We start from the raw sequence: 12,985 nt of genomic DNA, 5'->3' as shown, positions 1-12,985 counted from the left end.
CATGGTTGGTAACGGCCAGAGGGCACTAACGAGAGACACATGGTTGGTAACGGCCAGAGGGCATTAATGAGAGACACAGGGTTGGTAATGGCCAGAGGGCATTAATGAGAGACACATGGTTGGTAACGGCCAGAGGGCATTAACGAGAGACACATGGTTGGTAATAGCCAGAGGCCTTTAACGAGAGACACATGGTTGGTAATGGCCAGAGGCCTTTAACGAGGGACACCTGGTTGGTAATGGCCAGAGGTCTTTAACGAGGGACACATGGTTGGTAATGGCCAGAGGGCATTTACGAGAGACACATGGTTGGTATTTACCAGAGGCCTTAAGCGAGGGACACATGGTTGGTATTTACCAGAGGCCTTTAACGAGGGACACATGGTTGGTAATGGTCAGAGGGCATTGACGAGAGACACATGGTTGGTAATGGGCAGAGGGCTTTATCGAGGGACACATGGTTGGTAATGGGCAGAGGGCTTTTACGAGAGACACATGGTTGGTAATGGCCAGAGGAAATTAACGAGAGACACCTGGTTGGTAATGGCCAGAGGGCTTTTACGAGAGACACATGGTTGGTAATGGCCAGAGGTCTTTAACGAGGGACACCTGGTCGGTTATGGCCGGAAGGCTTTAATGAGGGACACCTGGTTGGTAATGGCCATAGGGAGTTAACCAGGGACACCTGGTTGGTAATGGCCAGAGTGCTTTTACGAGAGACACATGGTTGGTAATGGCCAGAGGTCTGTAACGAGGGAGTCAGTGCAAGAGTCGGTATCATTTGAAAGGAGCAGCAAGGCAAGCTCTAAATGTTTGTTTAATCAATTAGAGTCAAAAGCAATTAACTGCCGAAGTGACAAGCAATTTTCAATCTGGAATCTGACCGTTACCAACTCAAACTAATGACGTAATTATAAACTCCGCCCATTATGCAAATTACCGGATATCTTCGGCTTTTTCGCTAAGTACGATGGTTTGAAAAACAACAATGCTAAAATATATCTTGTCTTACATGAAATTAATGAAATTTGTATTCGTTCTAAATGTGTAATAGAAAGGAATAAAGATTTGGTGGCCACATGGTCTAAAAAGCGTGTGAAACAGGTGCACGCTTACTTCCTGTCAATTTTAATGAAAGTGAAAGAAGAACTGCGTAAATTGTTGTCAGTGTGAAGATCTATAACAAAAGAGTTTTATTATTATGCGATTAATGAAAAATAAAAAAAACAATGTTGCAATATTGACAATAGGAACGTTGAATGTTTTTGTTTGCTTCAGGAAAAAATATGAAAAACTTGAAAGTGAAACCGAAAGTACAAATATGTTGTTGCAACTAGAAAACAATCGATGGTGCATATAGGAGTCTGACAAGGATGCATAGGGTTACATAACGAGTAATACATGCATAATTCCTGTTTCACTGAACATGCATTAAATAAATAATATGCACATTCATAGGAGTCAGAACATATTTTTGTTTTGACTCTTGGAATGTGTTTACCACCCAAGAAACTGAGAAGGAAATAAGACAACAAGGTATTCTATAAGATTATATTTCTTATTCCTTTATTTTTTTCTAGAATTGAAAGTGGATTAATACCGCTGATCTTTATAGAAAATAGAAATTGTATTCGGAAGCTGTTAAACCAAGTATAGATAATCATTACCTTGCAATGCCATCTTATAACAGATAATAACTATTATTTATGAAGAACGACCAAGAATTTAGAAATAAAACGGACAATGACTCTTAAAAAATCTGATTTTGACTCTTGAAAATCAGACCTCATTCATCAGAGGTTTGATAATGATAAATCTAACGGTATGGTACGCATAGCATCATCACTCTGGTTTTATTTTACGAGAATGACTAAAATGTACATAAAATTTTCGGACCTGCAAAAACTGGTCCGGTCCTGCAATGCAGACAGTATTGCAGGACCTCGTGTCCTGCAATGTGATAATGACTTTCGTACAGACTGAGGGACACCTGGTTGGTAATGGCCAGAGGGCTTTGGCGAGGGACACATGGTTGGTAATGGCCAGAGGGCTTTAGCGAAGGACACCTGGTTGGTAATGGCCAGAGGGCTTTTACGAGAGACACATGGTTGATAATGGCCAGAGGGCTTTAACAAGGGACACCTGGTTGGTAAAGACCAGAGGGCTTGAACAAAGGACAACTGGTTGGTAATAGCCAGAGGGCTTTAATAAGGACAACTGGTTGGTAATAGCCAGAGGTCTTTTACGAGGGACACGTGGTTGGTAATGGCCAGAGGCCTTTAACGAATGACAACTGGTTGGTAATGGCCAGAGGCCTTTAACGAATGACAACTGGTTGGTATTGGCCAGGGCTTTTTACGAGAAGGAAAAAGTTGGTTTGATACAAACAGAGGGCTTTAACGAAGGAAACCTGGTTGATAAAGGTCAGAGGAAATTAACAATCGAAAACCTTGATAACTGTCATGTGGCTTTAACGAGGGACACCTGTTGGTAAGGGCGAGGGGGCTTCAATGAAGGACCTGCGGTTGCTAATGGTCAAAGGGCTTTAACAATAGTAAACCTGGACAACTGTCAGAGAGCTCGAACAATAAAAAAACTGGATAACGGTCAGTGTGCTTTAACGAGGAACACCTGGTTTGTAATGGCCAGAGAGCTTTAACGAAAGACATCCGGTTGCTAATTGCCAGAGGGCTTTAACGAGGAACACCTGGTTTGTAATGGCCAGAGAGGTTTAACGAAAGACATCCGGTTACTAATTGCCAGAGGGCTTTAACGAGGAACACCTGGTTTGTAATGGCCAGAGAGCTTTAACGAAAGACATCCGGTTGCTAATTGCCAGAGGGCTTTAACGAAGACACCTGGTAGATTATGGCCGGAAGGCTTTAACGAGGGACACTTGGTCGGTAATGGCAAGAGGGCATTAACGAGTGACATTTGGTCGGTAATGGCCAGAGGGCTTTAACGAGGGACACTTGGTCGGTAATGGCCAGAGGGCATTAACGAGGGACACTTGGTCATTAATGGCCAGAGGGCATTAACGAGGGACACTAGGTCGGTAATGGCCAGAGGGCATTAACGAGGGACACTTGGTCGGTAATGGCCAGAGAGCATTAACGAGGGACACTAGGTCGGTAATGGGCAGAGGGCAATAACGAGGGACACTTGGTCGGTAATGGCCAGAGGGCATTAACGAGGGACACTTGGTCGGTAATGGCCAGAGGGCATTAACGAGGGACACTAGGTCGGTAATGGCCAGAGGGCATTAACGAGGGACACTTGGTCGGTAATGGCCAGAGGGCATTAACGAGGGACACTTGGTCGGTAATGGCCAGAGGGCATTAACGAGGGACACTAGGTCGGTAATGGCCAGAGGGCATTAACGAGGGACACTTGGTCGGTAATGGCCAGAGGGCATTAACGAGGGACACTAGGTCGGTAATGGCCAGAGGGCATCAACAAGGGGCACCTGGTTAGAACGGCGAGAGGGCTTTAACTATGGACATAATGGCACGCCTGGTTTATAACGGTCAGATGGCTTTAATGAAGGACATTACGGATCAGTTGTTTCTTTATCGAACCCTAACCCTTTTCCATTGCGTATGTTTTAGCCAGAAAACAATGAAACGGCATTGGTGAACTTTAAGAACATTTGAAAAGTCATTTATTTTCAAAAAAACGATGTGATTACTTATTGTCTAATCCAACTAATGTATTCTGAACACTTCACCATATTTAGATCTTCTTTTTTAAAGATAACTTGGTTTTTTTTATACTTACTTGCTGTTCTAAATGGAAGCAAGTATATATTGGCAAATAAGACTTTCAAACAAAATTTAGACACCTTTGAATATATATAGATATATATATATACCCAAAACGGGTTTTGCGAGATTACATTTGACATATTTAGAGAATTATTGATATCATTTGGATGAAAACATCTTTTATCACAAAATAAACCTTGATAAACAGTATATAACACTCAATTATACATATATTCTCTTTACATGCAACACGAAGAGAGGACTTTATGTATCAAGGAACAGTAAACCTTCGTGTCAAGTATCATGGGGAGACACACAGGCGACCAACGTGAGAATGGATGGCATTACCACATACACGTTACATACATATCTGCAGGTAAATCAGGCTTTGTATGAAATAAAAACACACATCTTTACTTGAGTGCTGGAAGTTATAACATTGTTAAAATGCTCGACCTTGTCAATGCTTAAGAATAACATTCATGTTAAGCTAACCTGAGCGGTGTCTTAAAACGGAATATCTTACTAAACTAAAGGGCATTGATGAAACCTCAGTTGAATATTCCTCTACAAAAGTTGCCTAAGCAATTTTAATCTAAGTGGAACTGTGGTAACCATTGCTACCGAAATAAAAATAAATTAGAAACGATTAATGATCATAAGATCTTGCAACGATCTGCGACCTTTTTCGAGTCCATACATCAAAACTAAAGTTTACTTGTTACTATTGACAATAGTTCGGACCAATATGGACCAATTAGGTGTGGCAAATCGGGTGTTTAGCAATTATGTTTAAAAAGTCCCTACCTAATTGTATAAGGTTGACTAAGGACTAAATTTGTGTGCGATATATTTCTTTATCACGCATCCAACATATATGACGCAACGCCATTGGTCCAGGACTGGTCACGCGGTGACCCCATATTTTTCATATTGGGTAACCAAATTTATGTCGTACCAAAATGGCGTCTTTTTTCCGATTCCGATGAATAAATGAAACATTTAAACATGTAAACAGGTTGTCGACGTGATATATACGATACGGGGTTAGTAGGTGACCCGATATGGGATATACGGAGCGCAGGAAACTATATTTGGTTTCGAGCTTCGCTCTCACCCGTTATGGTTTTCTTTGCCCCGTTTATCCCATATCGGGTCACCTACTAACCCCGTAACTAATAATATTCGGCATTGAGTTTGTATCCAAAGAACATTACTTGGACGAAACAATGTTTACTATGAAACTCATGGGGACGTTCCTGTAGCGCCATTGCTGGAAAATATTTTTTACAAATACTTTCTGTTGTTACCAATTAATAACAGAGTACTATCAAATTAAAGAATGTCCTTTTGTGTACAATAGAGCAACAAATTTAGCATTGCATTATATACTAACATTATTATGGTGCACACTTTTAAAAGAGACAAATGAACCATTCCGGTTTTTTTGCATTCCGCTTTCTATTTGTTTTTAGGCATTCTATATCTTTTCAGGTTGGCATCTATTTCATAAGTCTCCGCTGCGCTTCACATTTTGGAGACGAGAACTGTCCGAATTCTATGAGTGATTGTGTGACAACAAGCGACTTTTTGGATGACTTCTACACATCTTTCTCGACGCCGATGAAGTTCCTTGCGCATGAAGCAATTTTGGTAAGTATTAATTAAGACAGTAATTACAATATAATGCTTATACATGTATCCAACATCCATCAAATTATATTTAATATGGTAACTAAAATGGTGTGTAATAAGGTAACAAATGTGATACATAATAAGTATGGAAACTAATATGCTAACAATATTGTAACTAATATGGTAACTAATATGGTATGTAATATTGTGTCTAATATTGTTACTAATATGGTATCGAATATGGTAACTAATATGGTAAAATATATACGGTGTCTAATATTGTAACTAATATGGTAACTTAAATGGTAAATTATATGGTGTTAATATGGTAACTAATATGGCATCTATTATGAAAACTAATATGGTGACTGCTACGTCCTCGTTTTCCAAGGTGATGTCGTTACTTCTACTCACCGTTGCATTCATAGCATCTAACAAAATGCCGCAAGTATCGCTCGATGTAACAACCTTGGATACGACCACAACATCGTCGAGGAATCGATGCATATTGCTGTCAATGGACACGTCCAATGTGACGTAAGCGGGGACGTTACACACGTTAATGTCTTCGGTGACGACATCAACGTCGCCATTTTTATCCATAATGGCGTCTTTGGTAACGACTGCCTCGTCGTCACCGAACAAATTGTCGACAATGGCGTCGTCATTGCCTGTCGGCACTGTTATAGTTGTGAAATAGTCTATTAGAGAACCAAGATGAGCTATTGCTGATTCGGATGTTTCTACATCAGATATCTCTTCGATGTTAGGCTGATAATTCTCACGTATAATTGTGAAAGACGCAGCGGGTAATCCAGCTATTTCTTCATATCTTATGTCCTCTAATCCAATTACATTGTTTAGCATAGGTGCCATTTTCACACTTTTCACCTTTTTGGCAAACTTTTAAGCCGACACCCTTTCAAATGTATGTACATTTCTTAGGTGAGTAGTGAGGTAGCCACGTCTTAAAAAACTTGCTTAACACAATGCAATGATGGACGAGTAATGTTTTAAGTCCACATGCTTTTCTTTAACATGCCTTTTAAAATTTTCGCATGTTTAAATTATCTAGGACAAAACTCGCACACGTTCATTTTCTGTATTAACTGTTGTATTGTCAATAGCTTAATGTAACCAACTTTAATTTATACTTAGTTATGAGATCCGTTGCACGGATATTTTGTTGTTTTTCTATGCGCTATAGTGTAGTAAGAAAACTATCGAGATTAGAACCGTAACATGAACAAAAAGTAACCGTTCCACGAGGATCGTTTATACTTTACGGAATTAATAGTTAAACCTGTATTCTTAACATCTTTTACTATTAATTAAGGCTTTGGTATGCTAATATTTCTTTGAATTTGACACTTCGACACATGTTTTAGATCTTGCTCAATATGTTTCCACTCTTCTATGTCTTCATCCGACAAAGGTTCCTACCAATCAACTTTCTTGTTCCAAGGTTGCTGAAGAAACACTTTTCCTTGTAAAACAACGGGGCTTAGTGGACCCAAGGGATCGAACACGGAGGCAAGCTGTTTCAACACTTTGCACTTTGACTCGCCCTTTCGAAATATTTCCGATGCTGATGATTTGATTAACAAGGAATCAGTTTCAAATCCTAATCGTGACCTAAAATCTTTGTCGCTTTTCCTTCCGCTTTATCTTTGCTGCAAAGGTTCTAGCCATTACATCATTGTAAGTAAACCATTCTCTTAGATTCATTGAACCCACGTTTGACATTTGTTTTGATGTAGTGTACAGCTATTTTGCCTTAGAAACAGTATTTGTACCAGTGATCAGATTGTCAACGTATATGTCTTTTTTGATTGTCACCATTGTAAGAGTCCAGATGTGATTCTATGGTAGCACTTAACAAGAATTGACTTGAAATAACTCCGAAAGGAACTGTTTGAAACGTTTTACCTGAATTTTTGTCTTCTCTGTAGTGGGAGTTTCAATATTCTTAAGCCAAAGGAATCTAGTCACATCACGTTGGTCTTCTTGTAATCCAATCTATAAGAATGTTTTTTCAATGTCGGCAAAAACCGCAATCGGATGAGTCCGAGAACGCAGAAGAATACCTGTCAAATCGTTTAACATCACTGGGCCCCGATATAAACACTGGTTCAAACTCTTGTTTTCATTTCTTGTTTTGGCGGACGCATCATAAACTATCATTAATGTTGTTGTTAATTTGTCGGGCTTTATTGCGGCATGAGGCGGAATGTAATGCACTAATCTTTGAGGCTCCGTTTTTTGTAACCTTTTCAATGACCCCTTTGTTTAATTGATCAATGATTACTTCACTGTACTTCTCCAAAACTTCTGGCTTTGTTTTATACGGCTCACCGTTGATCTGAGTCGTCCCATAGATAACTCCTTGATTGTAGGTCTGGATTGTCCTCTTTCCATGGCCATAATACTTGGTATCTGTTTTCTTCAAATTCTAGAGTACCTTTAAATGTCTCTTGCAATGGCATAAGCTGCTTTGTCACTACCATTGTCAACTATTTCAATAAAATCAATGTTCCATAAGTTCTCAATCTCTGTCTTTGTGGGTTCTGATGCATCAATGCTTGCAAACAAATGCATGCGAATTGGCAATGTCACTTCTATTGGAAAGTATCAATAGACTTGATTGTTCGAGATTAGTATCCGTATCACCAGTTCTGCCGCCCAATATCAAACCAAGTTTGGACGCAAGCAAATACAATCCAGGGCAAACTTCTATTTACTCACAGTAAATAAACTTCAAATAGTAGTCATTTCCTACTAACAGTTCAATAGCAGAAGTTTCATTTTCTGTATGAAATACGTCCACACTTTTCACAATACCTTGCACTCGGTCAGAAGATAAATCATTAAACGGTTTCCTATGAAGATTACCACTGATGAATGGTACAATATTCACTGTTATTTGCATATGTTTACCATTTTTTAGTTTCACGTTGACTTTTGTGTATTTTGTCGAATACAAACAAATGTATTAAGATGTATTTCTCTTTCCCATTTTGTCCGTAGGGCAAGCTTTCGTGCAAGTGCTTCAGTAATGTAGCTTCGATGTTATCCTGAGTCCATCAGAAGTCGGATTTGTGTCGATTCCTTTGTCATTGGATTACATACATTTGTCAATGCTGTCTGCATTAAAACCATTTCATTCATTGACATAAGTCCAATTTCATCGTTTACATCATCAGACCGTTCTACTTCATTCACCACAATTGCTAATGCATGTTTCAACTGAAACTTCTTCGGACATAAACTTCTATGATGAACATTCATTTCACCACAGTAAACACATGTCCTATTGCTTTTACATTCCCTGCATAAATGGCCATCCTTCAAGCACTTATAAAACTTCCCTTTAATTCGATTCTTTCGTTGACTTATAATTCTGTATTTGTCACACTCATCACTCAAGTGGTGTGCGCCACACAAAAAATAAAATTTCTTGACCTCCTGTTTAGAGTTCCCGTTGCCTTGTCGTGTTGAGGAACAGGCAGTAAGCACTTGAGCTGATGAGTGGGTACGCTTAACGTCATCGTTACGTATCGATGGCTTTTGTTACGAGAATGATACACAATTTCCCGCCCTTTCGTGGTTTGTATCTTTCATTGCCCTTTCACGAACAACAACGTATTCGCGTATTTGTTCAGTGAGGGCCAATACTGTCCACCTTTTCTAAACACCGTTCTGGACTTCAAGCTGAATCAATACATCTTCTGGTAACTTTGAACGAATAATAGACATGTGTTGTTCGATATTGTCTAAAAGTCCCTCAGACTGTTCACTCTGGTTGATGCTGCATGCAAGTTAATAAGTTGGTATAGTGCAGATCAACGATCCCTTGAGTGTTCCCAAATCGTTTAACCAAAATATCAACTGCCAGTTAATAGTTCTCATTCGACAACGCAAGGCAATCAATTGCTTCTCGGGCCTCGTCGAACAATTTGCTTTTCAGATAATTGAACTTTTCAACATTTGAAATATTTTTTATTGATGTTATATAAATATAAACTACAATCGTCATTCATTATTGCATTATTCCTTCACTATCTCTTTCGTCCATACTCGATACCAAATGTTCGCTTTTAATATCAACCTTTCAAATATGCACTTGAATCTTTTCATTACACGTTGTTACAAAGTCTATTATTTCCTGTTTAACCTATTCTCTTTCATACACTTTTAAGTAAATCCTTTGCTTTTTTCAATTTCCGATTCCAATGTTTGTCGTAAACGAGTCCTCGTACCTTTTTTATACGTGGTACCCGTTATGCCACTAATTTAACGCTTAATTAAAATTGAAACTTATACATACACTGAACATACACCCTTTTGCACAGTTTAACTTTAAAATACCTAAACTATTCATTTAGATACGTTGGCACTACTTCATCACACCATTTTAATCCACAGAGTTCCTTTAAGTTGATTGTCAACACATTATTCGCACTGTAGACTGTCGACACTGGCCTCGTATCCGCTTCGCGGGACCATTCATAGTGGTGGAGTTCACCACTATGAATGGTCCCGCGAAGCGGATACGAGGCCAGTGTTATAACTCATAACACTTTTTTGAGAACTGTATTGACTTCGTTCCTTCCTTTTCTCCGACAAATCGTTGATAGAACGCTATTATATTTTAAGAACAGACAACGACCAAATAATATGTCCCTCATTTGATTGGCACAATCATATAACTCATATATTAATGTCAAACGTTATGAAGACAATCCTTAAGCTTTAGAATTTGTATAGTCCAAAATAGCATTATCCTTAAGAAATTAATATCCAGTTTTAGCGAAATGTTTAACATAATAGAGAAGCTTATATACTGTACAGAACCGTCTAAACAACGGTAAATAAAACGTTTTACACGAAAAAAACAGCACCTTTACAAGACGTTGAAGTCATAGCAAATGCACAACCGTTTCCTTAACGGTTTGACTGTCAATTTGATACCGTTTCCTTAACGGTTCACTGTCAATTTGATACCGTTTTCTGAACGGTTCACTGTCAATTTGATACCGTTTTCTGAACGGTTCACTGTCAATTTGATACCGTTTTCTTAACGGTTCACTGTCAATTTGATACCATTTTCTTAACGGTTCAATGTCAATTTGATACCGTTTTCTTAACGGTTCACTGTCAACTTGATACCGTTTCCTTAACGGTTCACTGTCAATTTGATACCGTTTTCTTAACGGTTATTTTTATTGAATAAACGTATAACTTTTAACAATTTAAGAAGGAAAGAACAGAAATAAAAATAACAAACAATCGCGACATTCGCGACATCTAATATGGTTACCAATATGGTGACTTGTATGTTTTTTTATATGGGGTCTTAAATGGTGCTTAATATGGTATCTTATTTGATGTCTCTTATTGTGTAATATAGGGCATCTAATATGGTGTACAATATGGTGTCTTATAAGACATCTTATTTGGTGTCTTTTATTGTGTTATATAGGGTATCTTATATGGTGTCAATATGGTGTCTAAAATGGTGTCTTATAGGGTATCTAATATGGTGTCTTATATGGTGTCTTACTGGGTATATTATATGGTGTCTATTATGGTGTCTGATATGGTATCTTATATGGTATCTTATATGGTGCCTTATACGGTGTCTAATATGGTGTGTAATATGGTGTGTAATATGGTGTCTCATGTGGTGTTTAATATGGTGTGTTATATGGTGTCATATATGGTGTCTTATATGGAGAACACTATGGTATCTAATTTGGCGTCTTATATGGTGTCTATTATGGTAACTAATATGAAATATAATATAGTGTCTAATATGGTTTCTAAGATTGTATTTAATATTGTATCTTATATGGTGTTTTGTATTGTGTGTAATATGGTGTCTAACATGTGTCTATTATTGTGCCTTATATGGTATCTTATATGTCGTCTCAAATGGTGTCTAATATAGTATATAATATGGTAGTTAATATGGTATCTTATATGGTGTATCGTATTGTGTATTATATTATGTCTAATATGGTGTCTAATATGGTGTCTAATATGGTGCTAATATGGTGTCTATTATGGTAACTAATATGAAATCTAATATAGTGTCTAATATGGTTTCTAAGATTGTATTTAATATTGTATCTTATATGGTGTTTTGTATTGTGTATTATATTATGTCTAATATGGTGTCTAATATGGTGTCTTATGAAGTACCTTATATGGTATATAATATGGTTTCTTATATGGTATCTAGTATGATATCGAATATGGTATAGAATGTGGTAACTAATCAAGCGTGTTTGGTATGGTATAGAACGTGGTAACTAATCAAGCGTGTTTGGCAGGCAGGTTTATTACTAAGTTGGCATGTAAACTGAATTTTTATTTATGTTACGTTTCTTTTTATATTTAATTGCAGATAAACAGTTATATGGAATACACGGACTCAAGTTGCGAAGCCAATATCAACTGGACCATAACACTTGTACACGAAACACAATTCATTCAGTTTTACGATTTCACCCAACCGGGAACTTCCGTTTTAAACATTGGTCAGGGAACTTTGGGGCCAGGCGAGTACTTGGTGTGTCTTGAGCTGACGTTTCCATCCTTAGGAGAGGAATACTGGATAACTGACTGCATGGCAATTCGAGTGTACCTTCCGGAACTAGTTGCACACATCAACGGCGGGGAGTATTTGACCGTTCCTCATGGGGACGTTTTGATAATTGACGCCTCGCTGTCACAAGATCTAATAACGAATCCGACCTCGATAACGTCGATTCCATTGGAAGCGTATTGGTCATTCGCATATTTCCCAATAACACCTGCTTCTCCTTATGTTAACATATTTCAAGCTAATGCACCATATCATGCATTTCTTATTGGACATAATGATTATGATATAGTAATAGGAACTGATTACGCATTGTCAATAGACACCGCCATGTTTCCAACGAACAGTCTCGTGTGCGTTTTGTTTACACTTGTTCGCGGTGACCGACAGTCGTCAGCATTGCAGTTTCTGAAGTTCACAACAAATGCTTTACCTCTCAGCATTGAGTAAGTTGGATAAGATTTATGACGTTGTCCTGAACTAAAGGAGCAGTATGTTTGTTCATTTACAGCTTGGTAAAGCTTATTATTCTTTGCGAATTGCTTTTGTGGCTCTGTGTAGGATTGTTAAATCATTCAAATCATAAACGATATGCATTTGTGTCTAGAATAACAACATATTTATATAATAGGTGTGTATACAATTGCCAAGTGGGACGAGAGCGGAAGTTTAACAAGGACCGAGTTGAGTTAGATGCCGTTATCGACCCTTCTATTGATCCATTTACTCTTACGTTTTCTTGGAGCGTGTTTGAATTCGTTGGCACGTTATTTTCCCCGGTCGTACTCGGACTTTCATCATCCACAGGTGTTTATTTTGTTTCTAAATTTGGACAGCATGTAAAAATACTGATTTATTTTATTAAATACAATATGTATTTATATAAACGGTAGCTCACAATTTGTATCTTCATGAAAACCTTTTTTCAAAGAAAAATGGCTTATTGATTTATTTGTTTATAAGGCTTCAGTTCGAGATC

The 12,985-nt window shown here is 38.0% G+C and overlaps 1 protein-coding gene across 1 annotated transcript in view; it reads left to right on the top strand.

Annotated features, from left to right (window-relative positions):
- Positions 1–5,432, top strand: part of LOC128246226 (uncharacterized) — a 34,540-nt gene extending 29,108 nt beyond the window's left edge. The window contains exons 6-7 of the mRNA XM_052964419.1: positions 4,021–4,140; positions 5,259–5,432. Of these exons, the coding sequence (XP_052820379.1) occupies positions 4,021–4,140; positions 5,259–5,432 (294 nt within the window). The remainder of the gene's footprint in view (positions 1–4,020; positions 4,141–5,258) is intronic.
- The last annotated feature ends 7,553 nt before the right edge of the window (positions 5,433–12,985 follow it).

This window comes from Mya arenaria, chromosome 9 (assembly GCF_026914265.1).
Source record: "Mya arenaria isolate MELC-2E11 chromosome 9, ASM2691426v1".
NCBI lineage: Eukaryota > Metazoa > Mollusca > Bivalvia > Myida > Myidae > Mya > Mya arenaria.
Note: the sequence above shows the minus strand (reverse complement) of the source record. Positions and strands in the feature narration are given on the sequence as shown.